The following is a 19,357-nucleotide window of genomic DNA, read 5'->3' as shown; positions in this document are numbered from 1 at the left end:
AACTTACTTGCAAAAAAGACCTTATTTCTCCTTCTAATTCTTTGATCTTCTTCAAAGCTCTATTCCAAGCCACAAATATTGACAAAGGGGCTACTTATTTCAGTCATCCACTGCATGTCCTCCATGTTTTTCTTTAGTTTCAGATCACAGTCGAAAAGATCTCTACCAGACATTTAAAGAGGCAAACTCTGATCACCTTTATCATTTCCCTGCATCTTTCTTCTCTGTTAATTGGAGATAGGCATAGATACTATTTTGTCACATGGCATTTTCTATTTAGCAGATGTCTGTGTAGCACCTACTGTATGTAGAAGTGTACCTTTTGGAACTGAGATTAGGTACAGACAAAAAAATGTCCATGTTATTATATATCTGCCATTTTCTAAAATATTTAAACTCAATGACCTTCTTCCTCTTCTTTTGGATGGGAATAGTGACTGCTATGGGCTGAATTGTGTTTCCCCCAGCATTCATGTGTTGAAGCCCTAATCCCCAATATAACTGGAGACAGGCCCTTTAATGAGACATTTACAGTTAAGTGAAGTAATAGGGTAGGACCCGAATCTAATATGACTGGTGTACTTATAAGAAGAAACACCATGGATGTGCACATGTAGAAAAAAATGGTCGTATGAGTATACAGAAAACAGCCATCTGCAAGCCCATGGGAGAGACCCCAGAAGAAATCAAACCTGCCAAGATCTTCAACTTCCAGTCTCCATAACTGTGAGAAAATAAATTTCCGTTGCATGAGCCACCTGTTCTGTGGCATTTTGTCATGGTAGCCTGAACTAATACAGTGACTTTTTAGGATATCTGTGAAATGTAAAGGAGATAATAAATCAGACATTTTGATTCTTTCAGTAGTCTGATACAGCCATGGCTGTTTGTGCTCAAACAGCTCTAAAGAAGGCCTACCTAAGAGAAAATGATGGGAGAAGGACTCCCAAGTTTATCAAACCTCATTCTGCTTCCTAAGGAATATGAAACATAAGTCTGTTTTTACTTCACAAAGAGATGAGTTAAGAGACCTGTGCATGTGCTTCCAACTGAAAACATCTTTCTATTTGGGGGCCGTAGTTTCAGGCCAAAGCTTCTGTACATACGTATCTGCCCTATGGTTGTAAATAGCAGGAAGGCCTGCTATTCAGATCAGGAGTGTACAACATTGCATATGCTATAAAAGTGTGTTTCCAGAGCTGGCATCATTTACTGAACTGAACATAGTGTCTGTTAATCAAAGACAAACTACCATACACATGCCCAGACCCAAGTGCTTGTTATATATATCGAGGACCTGTAGGTATGTCTTGCATAGCCTTAGGCTGTTATTGGATCACTAAGAACACCTCTTAGAAAGGAGAGGGGTAAGATTAAGCATTTCTTTCCTCATGGCTAGCAACTCAATTTTAGGGATCCCCTTGGCCAAGAGTGGGTCTAAGTCAGTCAGCCCCTGGGGAAGAGACTTGTGATTTTATTTTAGTTCACAGTACTTAGCCTGTTTTATCTGACATTAATATAGCTCTCAGAGTGAGTGACTGCATGGTATAACTTTTTCTACTCTTCTGCTTTCAACCTATTTGCATTTTTGACTCTAAAGTGTGTTTCAAGTGAGCAACAAACATACAGGTGGATAGTTTATTGTCTGAAAATCTTTGTAAATTGAAATTCTTACCAAGATAATGTAGACTGACATAGTTTTATGAAATAATAGATTCCCTTATACATTTTACTCAGTTTCTCCCAACTATAGTATGAGCTCATAACCAGGATATTGACATTGATGTAATCCACGAACCTTGCTCCAATTGCACCAGGTTTCCACTGTAAAAAGAACATTAAAGTCTCAGCTCTCACCCCCTCACCCCCAAATCCTTAACAGAAGAGAAGGTAAATGTCTCAGGTACCTCTGAAGAACTGGCCCAAAAATTAATCCTTAAAGAAATTCCTTGCTAACCTCCCATAACAAGGGCATGCACATTGTATCTAAGTGTGGCACTTAAAACTAAAGCCTACTGGATTCTACACTAATGAAGAATTACAAGTTTATCTTTGCAGGTAACAGACCTGGAGACAGAATCAGACATTATCCCATCTACATAATGATGCTTCCTTCACTCCAGTGAAGCAGAATGCCAGTTTTTTTTAAACCATCCACCTGGTGAAGTGCATCTGGGTTGATTTCAGTTTGGAACTGTGCTAGAGGGGAAGGTGCTATAAAGATTTATTAAAAACTTCTGCATGCAGATGGGCTGCAACTGAAAATGGTGTGATCCCTGAGTTTGGGTAATCCTTAAGGAAATTCCTTAAGGTAAGAGAGTTCTTTCATATGTGGTTGAGTCCTATTTGATCAACGTTCAGGTGCCATTTGGGATTTGATGTGCAGCTCAGAAGGTGGTGGGCGTGCCAGTGATAACTCAGTAACTCGTAATGTGGTGTAACAGACCCAGATCATTTGCAGGAGGCCTTATAAAAGATCAGGGGATTATCTGCTGTAAATCTTTTACAACCTAGAAGGAATGTTTAACAGAACCCAGAAAACACAGCGAGTCCTATTTTTTGTTTAATGAGTATCTATACCCATTGAAGTAGAGAAAGACTAACAAGTCTTATTCTTTACTTAAGGAGTGCTTAAACTTTAAAAAGTAGATACTTAATCAATGTTTAGACCTCCTGGTGGTAGAGAAAGAATGACATGCTGTTACAAATAAAACTAGGGTGAATATTGTGTATTAGGGTTTTTGCAAACATATATTTTCATGTCTCTGGGATAAATGACCTAAGTACAAATTGCTGGGTCATATGGCAATTGCAGGTTACTTTTATAAGAAAGTGCCAAACTGTTTTCCAGAGTAGCTGTAATCTCTGCCTTTTAGAATATTCACTCATTTCACAAAATTGTTGATATAGATATTTGCCATTTGTGATTTTCTATATGCCTTTTTTGTTCCTCTGTTTCTTTACTATCTTCTCTTTTATTAAATAGAGACAGTATATCATTGTAGTTCCTTGGATGACTTCTGAACTTTTTTTGTGAGTTAGTGGCTGTTGTAGGGATTACAGCATGCACCTTATCACAATCTACTTATGTTAACACTTAATTCTGGTATAATATAAAAACTTTAGTTCTATTTATTTCCTCTTCCTTTTTGCTATTATATTCTTATAAGCCAAACTTTATTATTGGTTTATAATTAAAATGTAAATTTGATGATGTCCTTCTCATTAACAGCCTATGGTGGTTTCCAAACTTAGCTGCAAGCTCTTTGACATAGTTTCCATCAAGATGGGCTGTATGACCCCTTTGAAACAAAGTGGGCTTGTAACTGTGTCAAACAATAAAGTGTGGCAGAAATTATGTTATGTGACTTCTATGGTTGGATCATAAAAGGCCATTGGCCCTGTTCCTGGAACAATCTTGCTTAAGTCCTGAGCTATTGTGTAAACTGACTCTAGAAAAGCCATGTGTAGTCACCCTAGTTGACAGTCTCAGATGACATTATTAATTTCCATATACAGAAATAGTTGACCGTTTCCTTGCATTTACCACTTACTGGAGTTGACCTAATTTTCATAAAGTGGACATGCATCACATGTAGGTCTCAGTGTACAGTAGGTCTAATTTCTCACATTGACCAACTCTGTATGTTGACCAGTTTGTTACAGTCCCTTAGGTGGTCAACTTACACAGGTCTACTGTATGTGAAGCAGAATGCTAGAAACATTCCCCAATGTATAAGGGAAACTAACAGTTTAAATCAGAAAGATGAGTCCACCTACCAAAACATTAAGATAGTTCTTCCTGTAAGAGACCACCATTTCTTAGGGAAAATCAAGTTAAATGTCTTGTCTTGAGGCCTTTGAAGACATCAGCTACTGGGTTTGAATCTGTCTCACCCTTGCTCTACTGACCAAGTATCTTTCAGCTTTATTTACTCTAATATAGCACTTCATAAGGCTTTTGTGGAGATAAATGAAATAATGAATAAACAGAAAATGTCAAATGGAAGCTGCTTTTGTAATCATCATCAGCTCATTATATACATCAAATTTAAGCAATCTTGGGTCAGCTTAATGACAACCATTTTAGAAGATAATGCTAGGGAAAGGTCAGGAGCAAGGCACCAAGATAGAGCTCTTTTAAGGTAAGAACGATGTGTTATTCTCTGCCTCTATTTTCTAGAATAATGCCTAATACATACAAAACCCACAATAACTGAAAATCAAGTAACTCATTGAATGAGTACTATGGGCTAGACTGAGTCATCTAGCATTCTAGGTAATTTCTTGGGAGCCTATCCTGATAAAAGCTGAAGAATCTAGTGGAAATTTGTTTGCAAGATTACTGAGGCAGTCTTAGAACTTGTTAGCCTCCATGGAGTATGGTAATGGAAGTCTTTCAGGGGTTGGGAGAAATAAAGGCTAACTTGGAGGTTTCCCCCTACACCAAGGTAGGACATCATCAGGACAATCCTAAGCCTATGTTCTGAATCTTTCGGCAACTAGTATGGTGTGCAGGGATTACACTGAGAACCCATTATTTCCTGTGACAATACAATGGTTGATTAGGAGCCTTAGTCTCCCTTCACTCATCCTCCCTCAGTATGGGAATATTCTAGTTTTTCTTTGAATGGCTGTTGTTAGATTCACTTTTACCCACCAAATTATGAGAGCTTATCAGTGCTACACCAAGAATAAGAATCACAACAGTGTTCATGGAGCTGACCCAGACCCATATCCAATAAGATGAAGTCTATTTATTCACTCATATTTAAGGAAATAGAATCTCAGAACCTAGTTGAGAAAAATTTTTAAGATATTAACAATACTAGTCCATTCAGTCAGAAATCTCAAAAAAAAAAAACCACTTGACAAAATCCAACATTCTTTCATGATAAAAATATTTCAACAAATCAGGAATACAGAACTTCCCTTAACATGATAAAAGTCACCTATGAAAAACCTACAACTAATATAGTCATTGGTGAACAACTGAAAGCTTTCCCCCTAAGGAACAAGACAAGGATGCCTGTTTGTGCCACTGCCATTCAACAGTGTACTGGAAGTTCTAGCCAGAAAATTAGGCAAGAAAAATAAATTAAAAACATCCAAGCTGAAATGGAAGAAGTAAAACTATTTGCAAATGACCTGGTCTAATAAATAGACCATAGAAAGTACTGACGAATACAAACACACACTACTGGAACTAATAAATTCAACAGTTGCAGGATATATAATATCATCAAACAAAAATCAGCTGTATTTCTATACATTAGCAATAATGTATCTAGTTTTTCTTTGAATGGCTGTTGTTGGATTCACTTTTATCCACCAAATTATGAGAGTTTATCAGTGCTAAATATATATATATATTTAGACAGTCTCACCATGCCACTCTGGGTTGAGTGTTGGGGCATCATCATAGTTCACAGCAACCTCAATTGGTGAGCAATTGAGGTCAAGCAATCCTCATGCCTCAACTTCTTGAGTAGTTGGAACTACAGGCATCCACCACAAAGGCTGGCTTTTTTCTATTTTTAGTAAAGACAGATCCACCCACCACTCAGCCAACCTTGTGAATATATTACAACCTACTGAATTTTACACTTTGGAATAGTTAAAAGGGCGAACGTTACTTTTTAAAACTGTAGTATTGCAAATATTCTCGCTGTTTTGATTTTATAATAATCAGCACAGGCTAAACATTCACTATATAAAAACCATGCATGTGTCCCCCAGACCTAGTTCTTTTCCTACGTTTGGTTTTATAAATGTTGGTGATAAATGAGGTCTGATTTATTACATGATCAATTTGTGTAATTGTACAATGGCTGTGAGTCTAGGTTATCTTTAGTCACAAGTCATCATTAAGTGATTTATAAAATTATTGTATTTTTATTTTCTAGAAAAAATAAATAAATAAAAACTGTGGTAAACCAAGCCAAGCGCATTGGCTCACACCTATAATCCTAGCACTCTGGGAGGCTGAGGTGGGTGGATTGCTTGAGCTCACAAGTTCAAGACCAGCCTGAGCAAAAGGGAGACTCTGTCTCTACTAAAAATAGAAAAACTGAGGCAAGAGGATCGCTTGAACCCAAGAATTGGAAGTTGCTGTGAGCTTTGCCACCACAGCACTCTACCCGGCAAAAGCTTGAGACTCTTGTTTCAAAAAAAAAACTGTGGTAAACTTACCATAACCATTTTTAAGGGTATAATTCAGTAGCATTAAGTATATTCACATTATTGTGCAACCTAACCACCATCACCATCCAGAACTTTTCTCATCTTGCAAAGTAAAACCTTTTACCCACTGTCCCCCACCCACTGCTGACCACCACTCTGCTGTATGAATGAGACTATTCTAGGTACCTATATTAGTGGAACTGTACAGTATTTGTCTTTTTGTGACAGTCGTATTTCGCTTGGCATAATGTCTTAAATGATCATCCATTTTATAGCATGTGTCAGAATACTATTTCATTGCATGTATATGTTAAAATATTTTGCTTATTCATTCCTCGTTAGTCAGTATGAACAATGCTACTACTGAACATAGGTATACAAACTATTCTGTCCCTACTCTAACTACGATGATTCAACTTAACAGTTTTTCAACTTTATGATGGTACAAGTGATAAGCACTCAGTAGAAACTGTATTTCAGATTTTGAATTTTGATCTTTTCCTGGGCTATGACATATAATATGCCCTCTTGCAATGCTGGTAGGAGCAGTGAACCCAATCAGCCATGCAATCAGGGTGTGAACAACCAACACTCTACAGTGCCAATACTGAAGGTGCTAAAGCTTTCAATGTATATTAAACACATTTTCAAGTTCAATATTTTCAACTTATAATGGGTTTATGAGGACATAATGCCATTGTAAGTTGCACAGCATATGGAGTTATGTTTTTGAAGGGAGATTTTGAAGATAGTTTATTAAAAATAATTTGAAAACACACAAATCGTTCTGCACTAGCTGAAGGATTAATAATTTAGTTAAATTAAAACCAAAAAGAGCAATGATACTATTTGCTTTAAAAAAACACAAAAGACATAAAAGTATCCATTGCAAATTTATTATCCATTAGGAAGCTTAACCTAAAAACCAACAGCATAGTAAAAAGATATGTTATCTCTGTTCATAGCAGAACAGGTTTCAAAATATATTTTCTTTTAAATGTATTCAGTCAGTACACAATCCTTTATAAAAGTTGTATATATTTTTTTCTGTCAACACCTTCATTACATTTATAAATACAAGATTTACACAGCACCCCATAAAAAAAAATTAAAACCCCTTACAAATATCTACATATATGTCATACCTATAAAACTTTCAAAGGAGTGCTCTGTTAAAGGTAGGCCTTAGTTAATGGTCCATTTACTGATGCAGCAAAATACATATAAATCTGTAAAGTTTTCTTTGTTCATAAAACACCTCCGAAAATTAGCAAGACACTTTTTGTGAAACTGAGCTTCACTAAGCCATAATATTTTAGAAAGGAATTTCATGTGCATATTCCCATGAGATTCTAAAGTCAAATAAACAGTTTGAAATAAAAATTAAAAACAAATGCACACTACAGAGCAGTTAAGGCAGGAGTGTGATGGATGAGAAGCAGGACATAGGAGACGTGGGAAAGAGCAAACAGTGTGAGTCAGAACTTGGATATATAAACTCCACTGGCATTTAGGTACTAACTCTCACCCTTATCTAGGAATTTTCAAATTGTTAAAAAACTTTCTTTTCAAATTGTTAAAAAAACACCCTCCAATTTCTATGTTGCTATCAGAATGCTTTATGTGTTTTCTTCTGTAAAATCATCTTAGAACTGATGAGGACACTAGGTCCAGGAATCTGAGGTGTGATTTCTATATTTTTAAATTCATAAGAAAAGTGTCCTTTATGTAGTAAAGGTGATCATTGATCAGCATTATTAATGTCCAGAGAGATGTATGTATGTTGAATCTCATTTTAGCCAAGAATTGGAAGTAGAGAAAAGGAGAGTAAAACTAGGTTTTCCTTTGACCTTTGAACAAAGACAAACAGATCCCTGATACTGAGTGACTCAAGAGTGACCACTTATCAACCCCCAAGGACTGAGAAAAAATAAATTCAGACAAACAGAAAGGAAAAAAAAAATAAGGAATTCTTTACCTGCAATCTTGCCAGAGATGGCAGTCCTAAAACAATCCTGCACCTTCTGCTGAGAAGGCCATGAAAAGACTGCTGTCACTCTCACTCTGGAGTTATTACAGGAAAGCCATTGTTTTTTACATTTAAGTTTCACATTATTTTCAAGGAAGCATTTCAAATCTTACCTGTGCACACAAAGAAAAAGAATGGAAGAAAACAAACAAACAAACAAAAATGGAGGAGGAAGAACAAGGGTGGAAGGATGGAGGGGAACATTTCTTAAGCTTGGCCCTGAAGGATGCTGCTAGCTTCTCCCCTCCAGCACCAGGATGTCTCCATGTGGTGTGGCTCCCTCCAGGGTTGTCAGAGATGGCATCTGCAGAATCTCCTTTTCTGCTCAGTTTACAGCTCAGTGCACTGATTCCCAGGCTCCTCGAAGGAAGAGAGCTCCCAGATGCTGCTGTCCTGAAGCAGTGGCTCAATGTCCTCATCACTGCCCTGTTCTGGGGTGTTGGTCACGCTGCCACTGCCACTGTTGCTATGTTTTTGAACTCCACTGGCTTTACTGTATTCAGGGATGAATAAGGCAACCAGAAAAGACATAAGAACTATACATGCCCCAAATAAAAATGGTGGGCCTGGGATGACAGCTCCCTGATGAATATAAAAAACAAATAGAGACAAAGAATTTGGTTAGTATTTTTACCTCAACATTAGTCGTGGATGACCATACTACCAAACAGTGAATCATTTTCTCATAAATAAATGCTTCATTAAATGTCAAGGCAAACTCTAACAGAGTTTGGTATTTGGAATATAGCAGAGGGCAACTAATCATTGCTTTTTGTACCACTTCTAAATTGGTTAACCAAACTTATAAGGCTGTGATAGTTGCGCATATACATATATCATCTTGTGACCTCAAATCATGTACTTCTATACATGAACATTAATTCCAGCTTTGTACAGAAATCTATACTAAATACCATTTAGAAGGAAGACAGGAAGAAATTTCAAATAAATAGTAAAAAAACACCTCTACCTTAATTTTAAGCTGGATTTTTAGGTCAGTTCATATTTTATTTAGGCTGGGCTTAGCTACAGAATAGAAAAGCGATTCTGTGGTTGAAAATAGAATCTGAATAAAGTTGATACATTTTTTACATAAGATAGTACATCACTGGCTGGGCATGGTAGTCCATGCCTATATTCCTAGCACTTTGAGAGGCTGAGGCAGGTGGATCACTTGAGCTCAGGAGTTCACAGACCAACTTGGAGCAAGAGCAAGACCCCATCTCTTCTAAAAATAGAAAAAATAAAAATAAAAAATAAACCAGCCAGGAATTGTGGTACACACCTAGTCCCAGCTACTCAGGAGGCTGAGGCCAGAGGATCACTCAAACCCAGGAGTTTGAGGTTGCTGTGAGCTATGACTCCATGGCACTCTTCCCAGGGTGACAGAGTGAGACTCTGTCTTAAAAAAAAAAAAAAGGAAAAAAAAAAAAAAAAAAAAAAAAAAAAAAAAAAAAAAAAAAAAAAGGTAGTAAATCACTAAAATGACCCTTCCCTGATCCTAGGAAGCAATGAACATTGCTGTAAAATAAACAGTAATATACACTTAAGAATGCTTTACAAATTTAAGATCACAAGATTTTGCCATAATCAGACACAACCACTGTTACAAATCTAGACTTATCACCAAATTACCTGTAGGGGAGCATTGTTAGCATTCAATTTGGGGCCCAATTCGGTCAGTTCCACATGGAACATGTAGAATATGAAGCCATAAAGTGCTGGCCCCAGGCCATTGCATAGTCCTCTTATTCCAGTTATGATCCCCTGTGCAACTCCTAAATCAGAACAGAAAGAAGTGAGCCAATCTCAGAAAGCAGCTCAATATTTGGAACTGATGGTACCATCCTACAACCATGACACACTGATTCAGCTATACTGAGTAGAAAACATGCTGAAGAAAGTAGTTCAGGAAAACTGCATCCATCATTCTTTCATTGTACAATTATTTTCTTGCTATGCTCACTTAATGCTATAGGTCTATAAGGTCTTAAGGTCTATAAGGAGGTGAAATGACAATGATGTTTTAAGATTGTGTTGGGGTGAATTCTTCACATCAGCTAGATCTCCCTATAAATGAGAAATATAATGCAAAATTATTCTCCCATTTCAAGAAATTTCCACTTTTCTGCAGGGTGAAATTTCCTTACTCATTTAATGGTACTTTTACAATAAAAGTATGCTTTTCATTTCAGGCAGCCCAGACTACATGAATACAGAGCAATCTCCCCAGGCACATTCCATCCTCACAATTACATTCTGGGCCCATTTCCCTATAGACCTGTTGAAAATCCAAGTAGTGCTGATTTCTTGGTCTCTCTGTAATTCAAAATCACCTGAACTACACATGGAATAAATGTTTCTGTAAGTCAAAAATGGTGCAATAGAACACAGCCTAATATTATGTGTTCTAATAGTTTTGTAAGCTGACATTTAGAAACCTATATATTAATATGTATTAGCACAAAACGGCCAAAAAAATTCGTGCCCCAAATGACAGGACTGTCCATCAGATGCCAAGGTAGTGTTAGTCCTCCATGGATGACTCAAAATCATCTGCACTTCAGACAAGCTACCACCCTAAGGATACAGCCAACTGAGTTACTGTAGACAGTGATAACATACAGAATTTGTCGTCTTCAAGTAATACTATTTAAAAATGGGTACGAGAAGGATGGCTAATTTTTTTTTTTATTAGAGAGATGAGGTTTCGCTATGTTGCCCAGTCTGGTCTCACCTCAAGTGAGTCTCTTGCCTTAGCCTCCCAAAATGCTGGGATTACAGGCCTGACCCACAGTGCCCAGCCTAAGATGGCTAATTTCTGACATGGAAAAATAGATGCAATGAATAAACTACTTTTTCTAATTTATTTTTTTATTAACTTTTAAAAGGGCTCTCAGGCATTGAAAAAATTTTTCCCTCTAAAAATTCTCTACCTCCTTCCTGTAAGGCAAACCTTAGAAAGCAATGGCAAATGATTAAATCTAGCAGTGGGAACCACTTGAAATGATAACAGTTTAAGATCAGCCTGACCAAGAGAGAAACCCAATCTCTACTAAAAACAGAAAAAATCTAGCTGGTCTTGGTAGCACATGCCTATAGTCCCAGCTACTCGGGAGACTAAGGCAAGAGGATCTCTTGAGTCCAAGAATTTGAGGTTGCTGTAAGCTCTGATGGCACATGGCACTCTACCCAGGGTGAGAGTCTTACTCTGTCTCAAGTGAAGAAAGGAATCCCAACACTGGGGAGGCAAAAGCGAATGGATTGCCTGAGCTCACAGGTTCGAGACCAGCCTGAGCCACAGTAAGACCCCATCTCCTACCTACCACTCTGTAGCCAATTATCAACAACTATAGATTTATGTTTTCTTTATTCTCTCAAAGAACCATTTTCTAAATTAAGCTCATGGACTTTAAGTTATCCCAAATGAAAGACATTTGAATGATTAAAGTGATTAAATAAATAAATAACTCATGGCTAACTTGTCTTTCACTGTTTAATAGACGTATGTTAATGTCTTGTAATTCTGATGGTAATGAACAAAACAAGAATCAAAACTGAAAAGGGGATCAGTGCCCGTAGCTCAGTGGGTACGGCGCCAGCCACATACACCCAAGCTGATAGGTTCGAACCCAGCCTGGGCCAGCTAAACAACAACTGCAACAAAAAAATAGCCAGGCGCTGTGGCGGGCGCCTGTAGTCCCAGCTACTTGGAAGGCTGAGGCAAGAGAATCACTTAAGTCTAAGAGTTTGAGGTTGCTGTGAGCTGTGACGCCGTATCACTCCACCGAGGGCAAGAAAGTGAGACTCTGCCTCAAAAAAAAAAAAAAACAACTGAAAACAGATAATTCTATTTCTAATTACAAGTAATCTAAACTGCTAAGTCCAGGTTTTTAAAATATGAGTGCTACATAAAAGCAGGGAAGAAAATAGAATCTTCCTATTTGGGTAGGTATATCCTTGAAAAGGGACCGTATGACTGTCAACTCCTGCTGTAGACACAGAAAGCTCAGAGCTTCTCATGCTTCTAGCAAAGGAGTCTCAGCTAAAGGACAAAACCAGAGGGCAGCAACTTTACCTTGCTGATCTGACTCTGCATTCCGAGAGACAAGAGCACTGACTGCTGGAAATGTGATACTGGACATGGCGGCCACAGACCCTGCTGCCCACATCATCCTACGACAGAACAGGCTGCAGTCAGGAAGCAGGCCAGCCCCAAGGAGCTTATTGTTCAGAATATAATCAATGGCAAAAGTACAAATGCATCCTGTTTTCCCCTACTAAGTTTTATTTATTTTTCTCTCTTTAAAAATGGATTTTTTTTAATCTACAAGGTTACACATCACACTGTTAACACCAATCACCACTTCATGGGCTGAGATGGAGATAGAAGGTCTTTCAAAAATCTTTTCTTCTCTCTGGTTTCTCTATTACCATCATTACGCATAAGCTCAATGATGTTCACAAGGGCATTTCTTTTGTTTCTATAAAACATCTTCCCCACTGACTACCTACTCTTTCTTTGTACACATATTTCTCAATATGTGAACTTTCACACTGCCCTTGAGCTACGCAGTCTGTTACCTCTCAATAGAGCATAGTGTGCCAACTGAAAAAAACAAAGCCTTCTTTCCTTAGACCTTTGTTCCTTTTTCTCAATGAAACAGGCTTAAGTGTGTGCTAGTAAAAGGGAGGCCACAAGCGGGCCTACAATTGAGTTGGTCAGGCTTTCCTTGTGGATAATCCTTAACAGAAAAAGAAAAATCCTTTATGATGACAAGTCTTTCAACACTGTATAAGTTTGAATGAATCAGCCACTGAACCTAAGTTCACAAGACCAAAATAAAGAACAATAATCAACATAATTAATCTGGTAAAAAGTTGCATAGTAAGAGAAGTGGTTCAAATAAAATTTGGAATTTCAAATCTATCTGCTCTCCAAATTAAATACTGACCACTAAAGCTCTTCCGGTTTCTCTAAATTATGTGATCTGTTAATGTGTGCAAAATGAAGACCAGCTCTAAGGTCTAAAATGGAGAAGGCACTCTACATTTGGTGACCAGACACCTAGGAAAACTTGCCACATAACAAAACAGAATTTAGGATTCTTTCTTCTCTTCTTATTCCACAGGACTTATTTTGACCTTCCCTCAAGTTTGTGAGAATCTAACATGCAAGCAGTAATAACTACCTGAAGGATACACATGGTTTTGAAAGAGATTTTCATGTTCATCTACCTCAAATCCTATATTTTATAAAGATTATATTATTACGTCAAGGTCACTTGATTAACAATAGAAATGAGGCCTGCTATATCCAGTCATTTTTCCTGTTTTTTTGATGACTATATGTGATGTCCCTAAAAACTAACTAATGTGTTTTTAAAAAGTAGACACAGATGCGCCTGTGGCTCAAGGAGTAGGGCACCACCAGTCCCATATACTGGAGGTGGCAGGTTCAAACCTGGCTCCAGCCAAAAACTGCAACAAAATAAATAAAAGTAGACACAGAAATTTATTAGGGACCTGGGGAAAGAGTAATACACACTCTCTTTCATGTTTACATGGATGGAGCTGGATCATATTCTTCTTAGTAAAGTATCTCAAGAATGGAAGAAAAAGTATCCAATGTACTCAGTACTATTATGAAACCAATATATAATCACCAACACTTTCATATGAATGATAAAACACAATTATAGCCTAGAAAGAAGGAGAGAAGAGGAAGGCGAGGGGAGGGGAAAGGGGTGGCCGGCTGGAGGGAGGGTAATCTGTGGGTCCTCACCTATTGTTCATATTGCAAGGGTACATGTCAAATATATTAAGAGTAGAGTATAAATGTCTAAACACAACAATTAAATAAGTGAGATGAAGGCTATGTTAACCAGTTTGATCTAAGCATTCCAAATTGTATATAAAATCAGCACATTGTCCCCCATAAATACAGTACTGTACACAATTATGATTTAATGAAAAACACACACACACTCGTTTAAGCAATTCAGTTAAAGCCCACTGACATGAAGAGAATCTTTATAAAAAATCCTAAGTTAGCTAACTTCACCTTTCTCCAAAGTAAAGCCTAAGAGTTTTGCAATGTTAAGTACACCAAACTAGCTCAAGATCCTCTGAGATATACCTGTCTGGCAGTTCATGAGACTCTAAGGGTGACACTTACCAGGCCTGAGATCCAAAACCGTACCAGGCTAATTGGAGCATCTGAAAGCCCAAGCCAAGGAGGACAGTATTCTTATTACCTAATGATCTCATCAAGATGCTAAGAAAGATCGTCTGCAAAGTAAAAAAAGACAACCCTAAGAAACCACCAAGAATATGAATGCAAGCACTGTAAGTGAGGCCTACTCACTGCTGACCAGTGACCTACCACTGTGACTTCTAAGGGCACACTACCTGACCACTACTGATGTATCTCTATATGGTTGGAGTTTCAGGGGCTGAACTGGGCTTAGGGTCTTCAGATTCCTCACCAAGAACCCTATTTACCACATGGTGCTCTAATGGGATGTACAAAAGGTTATCATAGCTATTCATCAGCTACCATGATTGAAAGGGACACTTCTCAGTCTCTCTGGAGAAATGCCAACTACCTATCCGTAAATTGCAAACTACTGCTGAATATTTATAGAATATATAGGATTTGCTGGAGGTTTACAGTTTCATGAAGTAGAAATTGATCTAAGTTTGATTTTTAATAAATAAATACTCTGCTAACTACAAATAGCTGGGACAGTATGAAAGAGAGTTAAAGACAACTTTGGGCTAAATGACCAGGATTTGTAAAACACAAACCAATCTCATGAGGAACTTGAAAGTTTAACATAATTTACATTTGCTAAATACAGTTCAACAAAAACAAAAAAAAACAAAAGGCATCTGCCTTGATGCAGTCCCTATTATTTGGGTGAAGCAGTTCCAAAGCCTTCTTATTTCTCCTTGAGAAAGTTATCACAGAAGGGAGCTCCACTTGGCCTGCAGCCATTTCAGGTAAACCACCTCTGGGGCAGTCCCATATGATGTAGTCAATCTACCTAAGCACAACAGTGAATTAATCTGAAGGACACATGCTTCACCTTTTGTGGTGCTGTATTTATAATGGAAATGCTTTTTACAAGGTAAAATGCTTGCTTTTTGTTGCATATATTCTAGTGCACTGGTTCACATTTCTTGAGTCCTGGGGACAGCAGGGTTTACGGCATTTATTGATTTTCATTGCTGGTTTTCATCTACACTTACTTTTTAACATTTAAATAACACTGAAATATTATCCTGGTTAAGTTAATTTTGCAATATTTAGAGTTAGGTTATAATTATTTATAATTTTGGTTGTTACAAAAGCAAATAAAAGAATTGACCTAGCAGAGGTTACAACAAATACCCTAAAGTATTGAAAGTTACATAAAATTCCTCCTAAATTATAACCTCAACATTTTACTTAAAAAGAAATGGTTCTGAGGACCATATCCACATCAGTTTCCTGGATGTGATATTATACCATAGTTGTATAAGTTGTTACTATGACAGGGGATAAGGAACTGTGAGGTTGTAGTTCAGGGAATAACCTCCTGTACTTTCTTATGCAGCTTCGTGTGAATCTATGGTTATCAAGACAAAAGTGTTTACAGAAGTAAATGTATGGGTAAAATGATACTCACTTGAGCCACAATAGACAGAATTCCTACCATAGCTATGAATGCTGCAATTTTAACTGAGCCAAAACCTATGACCTATAAAAAAAGGAAAAAAACATTTTAGTAAATTAGATTTTCTAAAAAAATTAAACATTACATTCTATTAAAATGATAGGATAGTTAAACAGTTGAAAGTTGATAAAACTATGGCAAATTAAGACAGTGCTGAAAGCTGACCCTTATTTAACCAGTGATTTATGTATATTTTATATAAATAAGTTCTTCTTCTTTTTTTTTCCCTGAGACAAAGTCTTACTTCACTGCCCTGGGTAGAGTGTCATGGCATTATCATAGCTCACAGCAACCTCAAACTCTTAGGCTCAAGGGATCTTCCCACCTCAGCCTCCCCCATAGCTGGGACTACAGGCAACTGCCACAATGCCCAGCTACTTTTTTTTTTTTGTAGAGACAGAGTCTCACTTTATGGCCCTCGGCAGAGAGCCATGGCATCACACAGCTCACAGCAACCTCCAACTCCTGGGCTCAAGCGATTCTCCTGCCTCAGCCTCCCGAGTAGCTGGGACCACAGGCGCCCGCCACAATGCCCAGCCACTTCTTGGTTGCAGTTCAGCCGGGGCGGGGCTCGAACCCGCCACCCTCGGCATATGGGGCCGGTGCCCCACCAACTGAGCCACAGGCACCGCCCCAGCTACTTTTTATATTTTTCGTATTGAAGGGGTTTTGCTTTTGGTCAGGCCAATCTCCATCTCCTGAGCTCAAGCAATCCACCCGCCTGGGCCTCCCAGAGTGCTAGAATTACAGGTGTGAGCCACGCCCCTGGCCCCAGTAATTCTAAGAAATCATTATTAGCAGACAAAATTTAAATTGTGTAATTTTTAGATAATATTTGCTATTACATGCCCACCTATTGCTTCATATTCTCTCTCCATCTGCAACCCACAAATTGACAAATATAATATCAAATAATAGAATTTAAAAGAAAATGATCTGACTTTTTGATGCTGACAATACAGAATTGCTCATTATACAGAAAGCAAACAGCTCTCAATTCTAGATGGCTGCACATTAAAATCATGTGGACAAAGGAAAAGGGAAGAAGAGGAAGAGGAGGGTAGGAAAGAGAGGAGAGGGAAGCAATGAGTTGCTGGAACCTGCTGACCAATTAAATCAGACTCTCTGGGGGTATGGCTAGGTATGTTTTTAAAAACTCCCATAGCAATTCTAATGAGCACTCAATGATGATTTCTAAGCGTATGACCTTAACAGTATTGCTGAAATTCTTAAAACTTTTAAGTTTTAAAAAAGTTTATTTTGGGGGCGGCACCTGTGGCTCAGTGGGTAGGGTGCTGGCCCCATATAACGAGGGTAGTGGGTTCAAACCCAGCCCCAGCCAAACTGCAACAGAAAAATAGCCAGGCCATGTGCCGTTGCCTGTGGTCCCAGCTATTCGGGAGGCTGAAGCAAGAGAATCGCCTAAGTCCAGGAGTTGGAGGTTACTGTTAAGCTGTGTGATGGTACGACACTCTACCAAGGGCGATAAATTGAGACTCTGTCTCTACATAAAAAAAAGTTTATTTTTCCCTATACTGAAATTCTATAAAATTCAAGAAAAGGACCTTACAAATTATTTTATACATTCTTTTTTTTCTTTTGTTTTAGACAAAGTCACCCTCGGTAGAGTGCCATGACATCACAGCTCACAGCAACCTCAAAGTCTTGGGCTTAAGTGATTCTCTTGCTTCAGCTCCCTAAGTAGCTGGGATTACAGACACCCGCCACAACGCCCAGCTATTTTTGTTTTTTGGTTGTAGTTGTCATGGTTCTTTGGCTGGCCTGGGCTGGATTCGAACCTGCCAGCTCTGGTGTATATCGCTGGTGCCCTAGCCACTGAGCTACAGGTGCTGAGCCTATACATTCTTTTCATTTCATAAATGAGTATTCTGCTTCCAGACACACAACTAGTTAATGAAAGAGCTAGGCCTAGAAGAACCTAATCCAGCGCCGCTGACATTAACAATATTTCATTACTATCTAATCGAATGCCATTTTAAAAAGTGGAACCTCACAAAAGATTTGGGGTTCTCAGCCTGTATTTGTAAATACACACACACACATCCCCCCATTTGCAAACACATATATATACACATACATAAAAAACAGCTTTCTTGAGATAAAATTTAAATGCCATACAATTCACCTACTGGAAGTGGTCAAATTAATGGTTTTAGTGTATTCACAGACTTGGGCAACAATCACCACAATCAATATCATATTTTCATCACGCTTCAAAGAAACATGGTACCCATGAAAGAATGCTGCACTTCCAGCCTAACCTATCCACTTCCTATCTCCAAGAATTTACCTATCCTGGAGCATTTCATATAAACTAAGTAATACAGTATGTGGTCCTTTCATGTTTTTGAGGTTGACCCATGTTATACACACATCAGTACTTTACTAATTTTTTACTACTGAATAATAACATTCTATTGTGCGGATATACCACATTCATTAATCTATTCATCAGTTCATGGATAATTGGGTTGTTTCACTTTTTGACCATTATGAATAATGATTTGAGTACAAGTTTCTACGTTAGATGTTTTTTACATTTCTCACGGTCTATACCTAGGAGATTTACTAGTTCATATGGTAACTCTACTGTTGAACATTCTGAGAAATCGCCACGCTCTTTTCCACAGTGGCAGCACCACTTTACATCCTCCCACCATTTATGACAGCTCTGATTTCTCCACATCCTTGTCTTTCTGATTAAAGCCATCCTAAAGTGGTAACTCACTATTGATTTGATTTGCATTTCCTTGATAAATAATGTTACTCATCTTTTCATTGGTCTTTTATATATTTTCCTTTTGTGTGCTTGAAAATTAATCTATTCAAAATTCTCTGTTTTCCCAATTGGATTGTCTTTTTATCATTATCAAATATTATCGTCTTTTATTATAATGAGTTCTATACATATCCTAAATACAAGTTATTTCTCAAATATATGACATTTGAACATCAAATGCAATTTTAACTAAAATTTCCGTGTTAGACACTCTTAAAAGGAAGCACAAATACAAAATAATATAGAACGATTCTGATTTATTGTAACTGGTGATGGTAATGATATGTACAAGTAGGAAAAAACTAAAAGAAAAAATAGTCATAGTTGTTTATTATCTGTGTAAAGAGATGACTTTTTTTTTCCTTTCTTCCTTGGACTTACCCATTTTCCTACACTATTTTCTATATTAAATGCATATTTAATTTACTATACATTAATTATACAAGCATGTATAATTTTGTCCACAAAACAAATACTATCTCACTAAGCTTGCCTCTAAGCATGCATCCACCATAAGCAAACACAGAAATAGAAATGCTTGAAAAAAAGCTTTGTTTATATGCTACCATATAAAATATTAGTTCTCATATTCTCAGGGAACACTATCAGAATGGAGAATATAAA

The 19,357-nt window shown here is 37.6% G+C and overlaps 1 protein-coding gene and 1 non-coding gene across 3 annotated transcripts in view; one reads left to right on the top strand and one right to left on the bottom strand.

Annotated features, from left to right (window-relative positions):
- The first annotated feature begins 5,653 nt into the window (after positions 1-5,653).
- On the top strand, positions 5,654-5,786 carry LOC128580271 (small nucleolar RNA SNORA72). Its single transcript, XR_008378577.1, has one exon. It is a non-coding gene; the product is annotated as a small nucleolar RNA SNORA72 (small nucleolar RNA).
- Positions 5,787-7,057: 1,271 nt separating this feature from the next.
- Positions 7,058-19,357, bottom strand: part of MFSD14B (major facilitator superfamily domain containing 14B) — a 56,619-nt gene continuing 44,319 nt past the window's right edge. For both annotated transcript variants that reach the window (XM_053578023.1, XM_053578030.1), the window contains 5 exons: positions 15,886-15,957; positions 14,391-14,503; positions 12,291-12,388; positions 9,848-9,990; positions 7,058-8,794 (listed from right to left, as the gene is read on the bottom strand). In XM_053578023.1, coding sequence (XP_053433998.1) covers positions 8,543-8,794; positions 9,848-9,990; positions 12,291-12,388; positions 14,391-14,503; positions 15,886-15,957 — 678 coding nt within the window. In that variant the 3' untranslated portion in view covers positions 7,058-8,542. The remainder of the gene's footprint in view (positions 8,795-9,847; positions 9,991-12,290; positions 12,389-14,390; positions 14,504-15,885; positions 15,958-19,357) is intronic.

The sequence above is a fragment of the Nycticebus coucang genome, chromosome 2 (genome assembly GCF_027406575.1).
Source record: "Nycticebus coucang isolate mNycCou1 chromosome 2, mNycCou1.pri, whole genome shotgun sequence".
In the NCBI taxonomy this organism is placed as follows: Eukaryota; Metazoa; Chordata; class Mammalia; order Primates; family Lorisidae; genus Nycticebus; species Nycticebus coucang.
This window is presented reverse-complemented; position numbering and strand designations above follow the sequence as displayed.